The following is a 12,743-nucleotide window of genomic DNA, read 5'->3' as shown; positions in this document are numbered from 1 at the left end:
CATTATCTTCAGTGTTCTTCTTGTCTCAAGTTCCCCTTCTTACATTCAGCCTCATCGTCTTCTCCACTCACAAGTGTTCGCTTCATCAGGCAAACCTCAGTCGCCGAATCCTCATTCCAAGCTGAGCGTGACACTTATCTCTTGGAAGCACAGAACACACCAGTGTAAGTCACTGTAGATGAAACGCGTACTGTGAGATGGCAGGATTGACTATCACTAGGAGCTACTAGAGTCATGAGTTCCCAGCAAACAGTGGGGTGGGACAGGAGGTGGATATAATTTTCGCAGAGGCCTTACTGTATGATTAAAAAGTGTGTTATCCCAAATATATTTTTATAAAAAAAAAAAAAATATATATATATATATATATATATATATATATATATATATAGCAACAACTATAAATCTGAGATTTGAGTGCTGGACTAATGGGAATCTCTATCTATCCTATCTATCTATCTATGACACACACACACACACACACACACACACACACACACACACACACACACACACACACACACACACACACACACACACCACAAAGCATCTAGAATGGTTCGAGAAACTTCATCCCTGCTGGATATTCTACGGTCAACTGTAAGCGATATTCGAAAGCGATATTCGAAAGTGGCAGACAGAGCATACACTAGATCATTTGCAATCACAGGCTAAGTGGCAAAGTAATTTTCATATATGCTAATTATTTTGCATCTTATTCATTATGTCTATAAATAGGACAACATGTCCTCAAACAAAACAGGCCCCACGGGTGCGTCGGCCCACCGGGAATCTTCCATGTGAACCCTTTTCTATTCCAACATGACTGTGCCCCAGTGCACAAAGCAAGGTCTATCAAGACATGTTTTGATGAGTTCGGTGTGGAAGAACTTGACTGACCCGCACAGAGTACTGACTGCAACTGTACTGAGCACTTTTGGGATGAACTGGAACGGAGATTACGAGCCAGACCTACTTGTGCAACATCAGTGGCTGACCTCATAAATGCCCTACAGAAACAATGGGCATAAATTCCCACAGAAACTCTCCAAAATTTTGTGGAAAGGCTCCCAGGGAGAGTGAAAACTGTTATAGCTGCAAAAGAGGGACCAACTCCATATTAAAGTGTAAGGGGGTAATTCAGAGTTGATCGCAGCAGCAAATTTGTTAGCAGTTGGGCAAAACCGTGTGCACTGTGGGGGGGGGGGGGGGGGGGGGCAGATATAACATGTGCAGAGAGAGTTAGATTTGGGTAGGTTATTTTGTTTCTGTGCAGGGTAAATACTGGCTGCTTTATTTTTACACTGCAATTTAGATTTCAGTTTGAACACACCACACCCAAATCTAACTCTCTCTGCACATATTATATCTGCCCCCCCTGCAGTGCACATGGTTTTGCCCAACTGCTGACAAATTTGCTGCTGTGATCAACTCTAAATTAGGCCCTATGTATTTGAATTCAATGTCATTACAGTCCCTGTGTCCCTGTATACGTAATGGTCAGGCATCTGAATACTTTTGTGCATAAAACTTGTGTATATATACACACACACACACACACACACACACACACACACACACACACACACACACACACACACACACACACACACACACACACACACACACACACACAGTAATTGAATAGTACACAACGATTGGCCCTTGGTCATCTTTCTTGGTACATCTGGTATGAGGGTTTTTCTCTTGGGATCAACAAGCAAAGATGTCTATTATCCACAACATATTGTTGGTCTGAGAGTTAAATATTCAGAGATTACAGATCCATATACTGTATCTCATGATTTTATTGTGTATGTGTAATTATTGGCTTTTTCATTTCTGACTTTGAGGGTCATTCCGAGTTGATCGCTTGCTAGCTAGTTTTAGCAGCCGTGCAAACGCTATGCCGCCTCCCACTGGGGAGTGTATTTTAGCTTAGCAGAAGTGCAAACGCTTGTGCAGCCGAGCTCTGCAAAAACAATTTGTGCAGTTTCAGAGTAGCTCTGAACCTACTCAGCGCTTGCGATCACTTCAGCCTTTTCGTGTCCGGATTTGACGTCATACACCCGCCCAGCGAACGCCCAGCCATGCCTGCGTTTTTGCAAACACTCCCTGAAAACGGTCAGTTGACACCCAGAAACACCCCCTTCCTGTCAATCTTCTTGCGGCCGTCAGTGCGAAGAAAAACTTTGCTAGAACCTGTGCACAACCACAACGGGCTTTGTACCCATATGATGCGCGTGCGCATTGTGGCCCATACGCATGCGCATAGATGCCGCTTTTTCACCTGATCGCTGCACTGCAAAAATCGGCAGCGAGCGATCAACTCGGAATGACCCCCTTTAATCCAAATGCTGCACACTATAGGCTCCCTCTGGGTGTGTGTCTGGTGGATGATCTTTTTTAGATCCTGCAACAGGGGATCTTCACCTTGCTGCCAATCTTACAGTGAGAACAATTTTATGTTGGACATTTGTATTCATGTCTTCAGCCCAGATGTATGTATATTTAATTAATTATATATATATATATATATATATATATATATATATATATATAAATTAATCAGAGAAAGTCTTTATTCTTTGCACCCTGTGTTATATACTGTCAGGTGTTATATTCCTGCATCACGTTGCATAGAAAGCACCTGCACTCACCTGTGCTATATGCCTGCTGCTATCTTACTCTTTTACACTATAGTGATGAATGATGATGGTGCATTCCCAGTGTGTGAGATCTGCTTTGAGCTACACCCACAATAAACACAGGGTGATGATGACTCTTCCCAATAAGGATGCAATGACTCCAGTCCCCCCTCCCCACCCCTCCCAGGGACCCTTATATAGAGGAGAGCAGGGAGGATTATTAACACACAGATCTGCCATCAGACACAAGGGAGGGTGAAACTGCACTTCCCAACTTCTCTCTATACTATTCTGCTTGCATAATACACTCTGCAATATTCTGCAATACTCTGCAGACACATCTGCAATACTCTGCAGGCACCTCTCCTCTGCATTATTCTGCAATACTCTGCATACACATCTGCAATACTCTGCAGGAACCTCTCACCTGCAATACTCTGGAGGAACCTTTCCGCTGCAATATTCTGCATGCACTTCTCCTATGAATTAATCTGAAGTACTCTGCAGGCACCTCTCCTCTGCAATATTCTGCAGGCATCTCTCCTCTGCAATATTCTGCAGGCATCTCTCCTCTGCAATATTCTGCAGGTACCTCTACTCTTCATTCCACTTCAGTGTACCATTGCCCCTCACCATTCATCACTTCTCTGGACACCACTAGGAGGACAGATGGGCTGGATGATGATCCCTCTTAGCAACTGTTTCCTAGGTTTCCTACTTTTGTGTGCCCCCCACCCAGGGTCTTCCTGGTATAAGCACTCTGCCAGCCCACGGTATCACACTGTGGGCAGAGCCTCTGGACTCCTCATTGGAGTCCGGCGTTCCCCGTACTTGTGGAAGAGAGAAAGCTTTCCGCCCAGCCTCCAGGGGACAGAAGAGGGGGAAGGGGTAAATCACGGACTTTGGGATGGTGCAGGAACAGAGCACCAGCTGTATCCCGATCCAGGAGAGAACAGAAGCTTAGTTGAGAAGTTACAGTCTGAGATCATGGAGAGGGCTCTGGAGGAGAAGAGAAGTCCTAAAGCCAAAGGAACAATTCATGGTGAAAAGAGCACAAAACCAGGTGGATGGAGGACATATAAGGGAATAGGCGAAGAGAGAAGCCTGGAAGGACAAAGTTGGATGACCAAGCACCCAGGAGATGAGGAGAAAAGTTTGGAAGAACAAATTTGGGTGACAAAGTACCCAGGAGATAAGGAGAGAAGTTTGGGAGGACAAAGATGGGTGGCCAAGTACCCAGGAGATGAGGAGGGAAGCCTGGGAGGTCAAAGTTGGGTGGTCAAGTACCCAGGAGATAAGGAGAGAAGTCTGGAAGGTCAAAGTTGGGTGACCAAGCACCCAGAAGTGGAAAGAAGCTTGGGTGAACAAAGTTGGTTGCCCAAGCACCAAGGAGATGAGGAGAGCCTGGGAGGACAAAGTTGGGTGACCAAGCACCCAGGAGATGAGGAAAATAGCCTAGAAGGACAAAGTTGGATGACGAGGCACCTAGGAGATGAGAAGGGAAGCCTGGGAGAGCACACACTCTTTATTAAGGAGCAGGGAGAAGATAAGAGGACCTTAGAAAGTAGTTGGGTGACTAAGCAGCCTTCAGATGTGGCCAGAAGCATGGAAGATGGACAGGCTGTGGTAGCCAGGACCCCGGATAGAGCTATAAGGACAATCCAGGTGGAGTCTGGCCAGAGGAGAAGATCCAGTGGAGCGGACATCCTGTCTATGCTGCTGAAGATGCACCTGCAGGCAGCGAGCAGGTCTCTCCCATGGAGAACACAGACCCAGGCAGACAAAAAGGTAATATGTTTCCAATACCTGTATACTCCTGTACTGGCAGATTTAGAAATAGTTACTGACCAACAATATATTTTCTCTATTAGCCAAAGCTGGAAGGTAAAATCTCTGTGATTGCTTTGTAACATTTGTGGGAATAGTGGAATTTGGGAGTTTACAAATTACTAAACAGTGGCAAATCGTCTCCCCAGTTCCGCTTGTAGGATTTGTTGTACACGGTTCCTGTCCTATATATGCCTGACATATCAGAGTGTTGGATGTAATAGTAACAGAGTGGAAATATATAAATGATCAAGTGACATTTTAAATTTAACCAACAACGAATCTGCAATAAATGATGTACAGGGATGGGTAAGAATCTCCGTAATGGTTAATAAGAAATGCCTGTTGTAGGGTATTAATACTATGGTAGTAATTCAGATCTGATCGCAGCAGGAAATTTGTTAGCAGTTGGGCAAAACCATGTGCACTGCAGGTGGGGCAGATGTAACATGTGCAGAGAGAGTTAGATTTGGGTGGGTTATATTGTTTCTGTGCAGAGTAAATACTGGCTGCTTTATTTTTACATTGCAATTTAGATTTTAGTTTGAACACACCCCACCCAAATCTAACTCTCTCTGCACATGTTACATCTGTCCCCCTTGCAGTGCACATGGGGGGTCATTCCGACCCGATCGCTCGCTGCAGTTTGACCCAGCGCAGCGATTGGGTCGGAACTGCGCATGCGCCGGCGCCGCAGTGCGCCGGCGCATGGCAGCTTTCGTTGCCTAGCGATCGCCTCTGAGACAGAGGCGGTCGCTGGGCGGGAGGGGGCTGAACAGTGGCGTTAAGCCGCCGTTTAGGGGGAGCAGTCCTGCCAACGCAGGCATGGCCGGACTGTTGAGGGGGGGCGGGCCGCGGTGGCTCCTCAAATACAAAGGCATTACTCCTCAAATACAAAGGCATTACTCCTCAAATACAAAGGCATCGCCGCTGTGTGATGCTTTTGTATTTGTGCGGGGGGGGGGGGGGGGGGGGCGACACTGACATGCGGGGCGGACTAGCCCTGTCCTCGGCGTCCCACCGCATGTCAGGGAAGATGATCGTAGCTGTGCTAAATTTAGCACAGCTACGATCGACTCGGAAAGACCCCCATGGTTTTGCCCAACTGCCAACAAATTTGCTGCTGCATTCAGATCTGAATTAGGCCCTATATGACATGTGTGCAGACCGTATTGATGCATACATGCTATAGGGAGATGATGCAAGTAACTGACCAATGTGCTGTATATCACTAGTCTTACATACCGATAACAATAAGAATGCAGCCAGTAAATGGGAGAGGGAAGTATTTATATAATTGACCATGGGGGTCATTCCGAGTTGTTCGCTCGTTATTTTTTTCTCGCAACGGAGCGAATAGTCGCTAATGCGCATGCGCAATGTCCGCAGTGCGACTGCGCCAAGTAAATTTGCTATGCAGTTAGGTATTTTACTCACGGCATTACGAGGTTTTTTCTTCGTTCTGGTGATCGTAATGTGATTGACAGGAAGTGCGTGTTTCTGGGCGGAAACAGGCCGTTTTATGGGAGTGTGCGAAAAAACGCTACCGTTTCCGGGAAAAACGCGGGAGTGGCTGGAGAAACGGAGGAGTGTCTGGGCGAACGCTGGGTGTGTTTGTGACGTCAAACCAGGAACGACAAGCACTGAACTGATTGCAGATGCCGAGTAAGTCTGGAGCTACTCAGAAACTGCTAAGAAGTGTCTATTCGCAATTCTGCTAATCTTTCGTTCGCAATTTTAATATGCTAAGATTCACTCCCAGTAGGCGGCGGCTTAGCGTGTGCAAAGCTGCTAAAAGCAGCTTGCGAGCGAACAACTCGGAATGACCCCCCATGTGTCCTCCCCAGTTGCTCCTACTACTCACATATACTGTATAAGTGCAGTTGTTCTCATCAACTCAAATGTCATCATATATTTCAAACAAACTGTGATGGGGATCCTTGGGGTAAATTTACTAAGATGGGAGTTCTATTTAAGGTGGGATGTTGCCCATAGCAACCAATCAGATTCTGCTTCTCATTTATCTAGCACCTTCTAGAATATAATACCTGGAATCTGATTGGTTTCTATAGGCAACATCCCATCTTAAATAGAACTCCCATCTTAGTAAATTTACCACATTGTATTATCCTTTTACATTAATAATGGCAACATACTGTAGTTTTAAAAAATAGTGGGTTGATATTGTGATATGTAAATGTCCTCATAAAACTTCAGGTAGAAAATAACAATTGCAGTGGAGATAGCAGGGTCCCGTTTCTGGGGAAGGTGACGGATGTGCAGACAAGGTGGCACAAAATGTACCGTCTCCTTCTGGGAGGAGTTGGCCATGGGCCTAATTCAGAGTTGATCGCAGCAGCAAATTATAAGGCTCTATCAAGGCTTGTGGGGGCTCCAGGCAGCTAAGTTGCGGGGACCCTCTCAGCTAAGTTGCGGGGACCCTCTCCATTGATTTTGACACCCTACCCCACAGTGCTCATAAATACCACATGGTGCCCCCCAATATGCCCCACAGTGCCCCCCGATCAGGGGCAAACGCAGGATTCCCATGGGGGGGTTTCCGTACATGTATGTAACTATGCATGCGTGTGTATATAAATGTACTAATATATATATATATATATATATATATATATATATATACTCCTGTTAAAAAAAGGCTGGGGCACTCTGATTTTTCTTCTTTTAAACGTTAATGATGCAAAGTCACAACATACCAACTAGTGATGAGCGTTTTCGGTTCCTCGGAATCCGAACCCCCCCGAACTTCAGCCTTTTTACACGGGTCCGAGGCAGACTCGGATCTTCCCGCCTTGCTCGGTAAACCCGAGCACGCCCGAACGTCATCATCCCGCTGTTGGATTCTTGCGAGGCTCGGATTCTATCGCGAGACTCGGATTCTATATAAGGAGCCGCGCGTCGCCGCCATTTTCACACGTGCATTGAGATTGATAGGGAGAGGACGTGGCTGGCGTCCTCTCCGTTTAGAATAGAAATAGATAGTGAGAGTGAGACACTTGATTTACTGGAGCTTAGGAGTACTCAGAGAGTGCAGAGTTTACTAGTGACTGACCAGTGACCACCAGTGCAGTTTTATTATTATTTAATATAATCCGTTCTCTGCCTGAAAAAAAACGATACACAGTGACACAGTATACCATATCTGTGCTCAGCCTCAGTGTGCTGCATCATCTATGTATATCTGACTGTGCTGAGTGCTCACTGCTCACACAGCTTAATTGTGGGGGAGACTGGGGAGCAGTTCTAGCAGGAGTACATTAACAGTGCACACTTTTGCTGCCAGAGTGCCACTGCCAGTGTGACTGACCAGTGACCACTGACCACCAGTATATTGTAATTGTCTGCCTGAAAAAGTTAAACACTCGTCGTGTAGTGTTTTTATTCTATAAACGCATTCTGCTGACAGTGTCCAGCAGGTCCGTCATTATATAATATATACCTGTCCGGCTGCAGTAGTGATATATATATATTTTTTATATCATTATCATCCAGTCTATATTAGCAGCAGACGCAGTACGGTAGTCCACGGCTGTAGCTACCTCTGTGTCGGCAGTCGCTCGTCCATCCATAATTGTATACCACCTACCTGTTGTGTTTTTTTTTTTTTCTATCTTCTTGATACTAGTAGCTTACTTTAGGAGTCTGCAGTGCTGACAGTGTCCAGCAGGTCCGTCATTATATAATATATACCTGTCCGGCTGCAGTAGTGATATATATATATTTTTTATATCATTATCATCCAGTCTATATTAGCAGCAGACGCAGTACGGTAGTCCACGGCTGTAGCTACCTCTGTGTCGGCAGTCGCTCGTCCATCCATAATTGTATACCACCTACCTGTGGTGTTTTTTTTTTCTATCTTCTTGATACTAGTAGCTTACTTTAGGAGTCTGCAGTGCTGACAGTGTCCAGCAGGTCCGTCATTATATAATATATACCTGTCCGGCTGCAGTAGTGATATATATATATTTTTTATATCATTATCATCCAGTCTATATTAGCAGCAGACGCAGTATGGTAGTCCACGGCTGTAGCTACCTCTGTGTCGGCAGTCGCTCGTCCATCCATAATTGTATACCACCTACCTGTTGTGTTTTTTTTTCTATCTTCTTGATACTAGTAGCTTACTTTAGGAGTCTGCAGTGCTGACAGTGTCCAGCAGGTCCGTCATTATATAATATATACCTGTCCGGCTGCAGTAGTGATATATATATTTTTTATATCATTATCATCCAGTCTATATTAGCAGCAGACGCAGTACGGTAGTCCACGGCTGTAGCTACCTCTGTGTCGGCAGTCGCTCGTCCATCCATAATTGTATACCACCTACCTGTGGTGTTTTTTTTTTTTTCTATCTTCTTGATACTAGTAGCTTACTTTAGGAGTCTGCAGTGCTGACAGTGTCCAGCAGGTCCGTCATTATATAATATATACCTGTCCGGCTGCAGTAGTGATATATATATATTTTTTATATCATTATCATCCAGTCTATATTAGCAGCAGACGCAGTACGGTAGGCCACGGCTCTAGCTACCTCTGTGTCGGCAGTCGCTCGTCCATCCATAATTGTATACCACCTACCTGTGGTGTTTTTTTGTTTTTCTATCTTCTTGATACTAGTAGCTTACTTTAGGAGTCTGCAGTGCTGACAGTGTCCAGCAGGTCCGTCATTATATAATATATACCTGTCCGGCTGCAGTAGTGATATATATATATTTTTTACATCATTATCATCCAGTCTATATTAGCAGCAGACGCAGTACGGTAGTCCACGGCTGTAGCTACCTCTGTGTCGGCAGTCGCTCGTCCATCCATAAGTATACTAGTATCCATCCATCTCCATTGTTTACCTGAGGTGCCTTTTAGTTGTGCCTATTAAAATATGGAGAACAAAAATGTTGAGGTTCCAAAAATAGGGAAAGATCAAGATCGACTTCCACCTCGTGCTGAAGCTGCTGCCACTAGTCATGTCCGAGACGATGAAATGCCATCAACGTCGTCTGCCAAGGCCGATGCCCAATGTCATAGTACAGAGCATGTAAAATCCAAAACACCAAATATCAGTAAAAAAAGGACTCAAAAATCTAAAATAAAATTGTCGGAGGAGAAGCGTAAACTTGCCAATATGCCATTTACCACAAGGAGTGGCAAGGAACGGCTGAGGCCCTGGCCTATGTTCATGGCTAGTGGTTCAGCTTCACATGAGGATGGAAGCACTCAGCCTCTCGCTAGAAAAATGAAAAGACTCAAGCTGGCAAAAGCACAGCAAAGAACTGTGCGTTCTTCGAAATCACAAATCCACAAGGAGAGTCCAATTGTGTCGTTTGCGATGCCTGACCTTCCCAACACTGGACGTGAAGAGCATGCGCCTTCCACCATTTGCACGCCCCCTGCAAGTGCTGGAAGGAGCACCCGCAGTCCAGTTCCTGATAGTCAGATTGAAGATGTCAGTGTTGAAGTACACCAGGATGAGGATGATATGAGTGTTGCTGGCGCTGGGGAGGAAATTTTCCAGGAGGATTCTGATGGTGAGGTGGTTTGTTTAAGTCAGGCACCCGGGGAGACACCTGTTGTCCGTGGGAGGAATAGGGCCATTGACATGCCTGGTGAAAATACCAAAAAAATCAGCTCTTCGGTGTGGAAGTATTTCAACAGAAATGCGGACAACATTTGTCAAGCCGTGTGTTGCCGTTGTCAAGCTGTAATAAGTAGGGGTAAGGACGTTAACCACCTCGGAACATCCTCCCTTATACGTCACCTGCAGCGCATTCATCATAAGTCAGTGACAAGTTCAAAAACTTTGGGCGACAGCGGAAGCAGTCCACTGACCAGTAAATCCCTTCCTCTTGTAACCAAGCTCACGCAAACCACCCCACCAACTCCCTCAGTGTCAATTTCCTCCTTCCCCAGGAATGCCAATAGTCCTGCAGGCCATGTCACTGGCAATTCTGATGAGTCCTCGCCTGCCTGGGATTCCTCCGATGCATCCTTGCGTGTAACGCCTACTGCTGCTGGCGCTGCTGTTGTTGCTGCTGGGAGTCGATGGTCATCCCAGAGGGGAAGTCGTAAGACCACTTTTACTACTTCCACCAAGCAATTGACTGTCCAACAGTCCTTTGCGAGGAAGATGAAATATCACAGCAGTCATCCTGCTGCAAAGCGGATAACTGAGGCCTTGGCATCCTGGGCGGTGAGAAACGTGGTTCCGGTATCCATCATTACTGCAGAGCCAACTAGAGACTTGTTGGAGGTACTGTGTCCCCGGTACCAAATACCATCTAGGTTCCATTTCTCTAGGCAGGCGATACCGAAAATGTATACAGACCTCAGAAAAAGACTCACCAGTGTCCTAAAAAATGCAGTTGTACCCAATGTCCACTTAACCACGGACATGTGGACAAGTGGAGCAGGGCAGGCTCAGGACTATATGACTGTGACAGCCCACTGGGTAGATGTATGAACTCCCGCCGCAAGAACAGCAGCGGCGGCACCAGTAGCAGCATCTCGCAAACGCCAACTCTTTCCTAGGCAGGCTACGCTTTGTATCACCGCTTTCCAGAATACGCACACAGCTGAAAACCTCTTACGGCAACTGAGGAAGATCATCGCGGAATTGCTTACCCCAATTGGACTCTCCTGTGGATTTGTGGCATCGGACAACGCCAGCAATATTGTGTGTGCATTAAATCTGGGCAAATTCCAGCACGTCCCATGTTTTGCACATACCTTGAATTTGGTGGTGCAGAATTATTTAAAAAACGAGAGGGGCGTGCAAGAGATGCTGTCGGTGGCCAGAAGAATTGCGGGACACTTTCGGCATACAGGCACCACGTACAGAAGACTGGAGCACCACCAAAAACGCCTGAACCTGCCCTGCCATCATCTGAAGCAAGAAGTGGTAACGAGGTGGAATTCAACCCTCTATATGCTTCAGAGGTTGGAGGAGCAGCAAAAGGCCATTCAAGCCTATACAACTGAGCACGATATAGGAGGTGGAATGCACCTGTCTCAAGCGCAGTGGAGAATGATTTCAACGTTGTGCAAGGTTCTGCAACCTTTTGAACTTGCCACACGTGAAGTCAGTTCAGACACTGCCAGCCTGAGTCAGGTAATTCCCCTCATCAGGCTTTTGCAGAAGAAGCTGGAGACATTGAAGGAGGAGCTAACACAGAGCGATTCCGCTAGGCATGTGGGACTTGTGGATGGAGCCCTTAATTCGCTTAACAAGGATTCACGAGTGGTCAATCTGTTGAAATCAGAGCACTACATTTTGTCCACCGTGCTCGATCCTAGATTTAAAACCTACCTTGGATCTCTCTTTCCGGCAGACACAAGTCTGCTGGGGTTCAAAGAACTGCTGGTGACAAAATTGTCAAGTCAAGCGGAACGCAACCTGTCAACATCTCCTCCTTCACATTCTCCCGCAACTGGGGGTGCGAGGAAAAGGCTCAGAATTCCGAGCCCACCCGCTGGCGGTGATGCAGGGCAGTCTGGAGCGACTGCTGATGCTGACATCTGGTCCGGACTGAAGGACCTGACAACGATTACGGACATGTCGTCTACTGTCACTGCATATGATTCTCTCCCCATTGAAAGAATGGTGGAGGATTATATGAGTGACCGCATCCAAGTAGGCACGTCAGACAGTCCGTACTTATACTGGCAGGAAAAAGAGGCAATTTGGAGGCCCTTGCACAAACTGGCTTTATTCTACCTAAGTTGCCCTCCCACAAGTGTGTACTCCGAAAGAGTATTTAGTGCCGCCGCTCACCTTGTCAGCAATCGGCGTACGAGGTTACATCCAGAAAATGTGGAGAAGATGATGTTCATTAAAATGAATTATAATCAATTCCTCCGTGGAGACATTCACCAGCAGCAATTGCCTCCACAAAGTACACAGGGAGCTGAGATGGTGGATTCCAGTGGGGACGAATTGATAATCTGTGAGGAGGGGGATGTACACGGTGATATATCGGAGGATGATGATGAGGTGGACATCTTGCCTCTGTAGAGCCAGTTTGTGCAAGGAGAGATTAATTGCTTCTTTTTTGGTGGGGGTCCAAACCAACCCGTCATTTCAGTCACAGTCGTGTGGCAGACCCTGTCACTGAAATGATGGGTTGGTTAAAGTGTGCATGTCCTGTTTATACAACATAAGGGTGGGTGGGAGGGCCCAAGGACAATTCCATCTTGCACCTCTTTTTTCTTTCATTTTTCTTTGCGTCGTGTGCTGTTTGGGGAGTAGTT

General features: G+C 46.2%; 1 protein-coding gene across 1 annotated transcript in view; it reads left to right on the top strand.

Annotated features, from left to right (window-relative positions):
- The first annotated feature begins 2,893 nt into the window (after positions 1-2,893).
- NPW (neuropeptide W) overlaps positions 2,894-12,743 on the top strand; it is a 39,511-nt gene continuing 29,661 nt past the window's right edge. The window contains exon 1 of the mRNA XM_063932448.1: positions 2,894-4,436. Within this exon, the coding sequence (XP_063788518.1) occupies positions 3,318-4,436 (1,119 nt within the window). The 5' untranslated portion in view covers positions 2,894-3,317. The remainder of the gene's footprint in view (positions 4,437-12,743) is intronic.

The sequence above is a fragment of the Pseudophryne corroboree genome, chromosome 7, assembly GCF_028390025.1.
Source record: "Pseudophryne corroboree isolate aPseCor3 chromosome 7, aPseCor3.hap2, whole genome shotgun sequence".
In the NCBI taxonomy this organism is placed as follows: Eukaryota; Metazoa; Chordata; class Amphibia; order Anura; family Myobatrachidae; genus Pseudophryne; species Pseudophryne corroboree.
The sequence above is the reverse complement of the archived record's forward strand: the minus strand, read 5'-3'. Positions and strand labels throughout refer to the sequence as shown.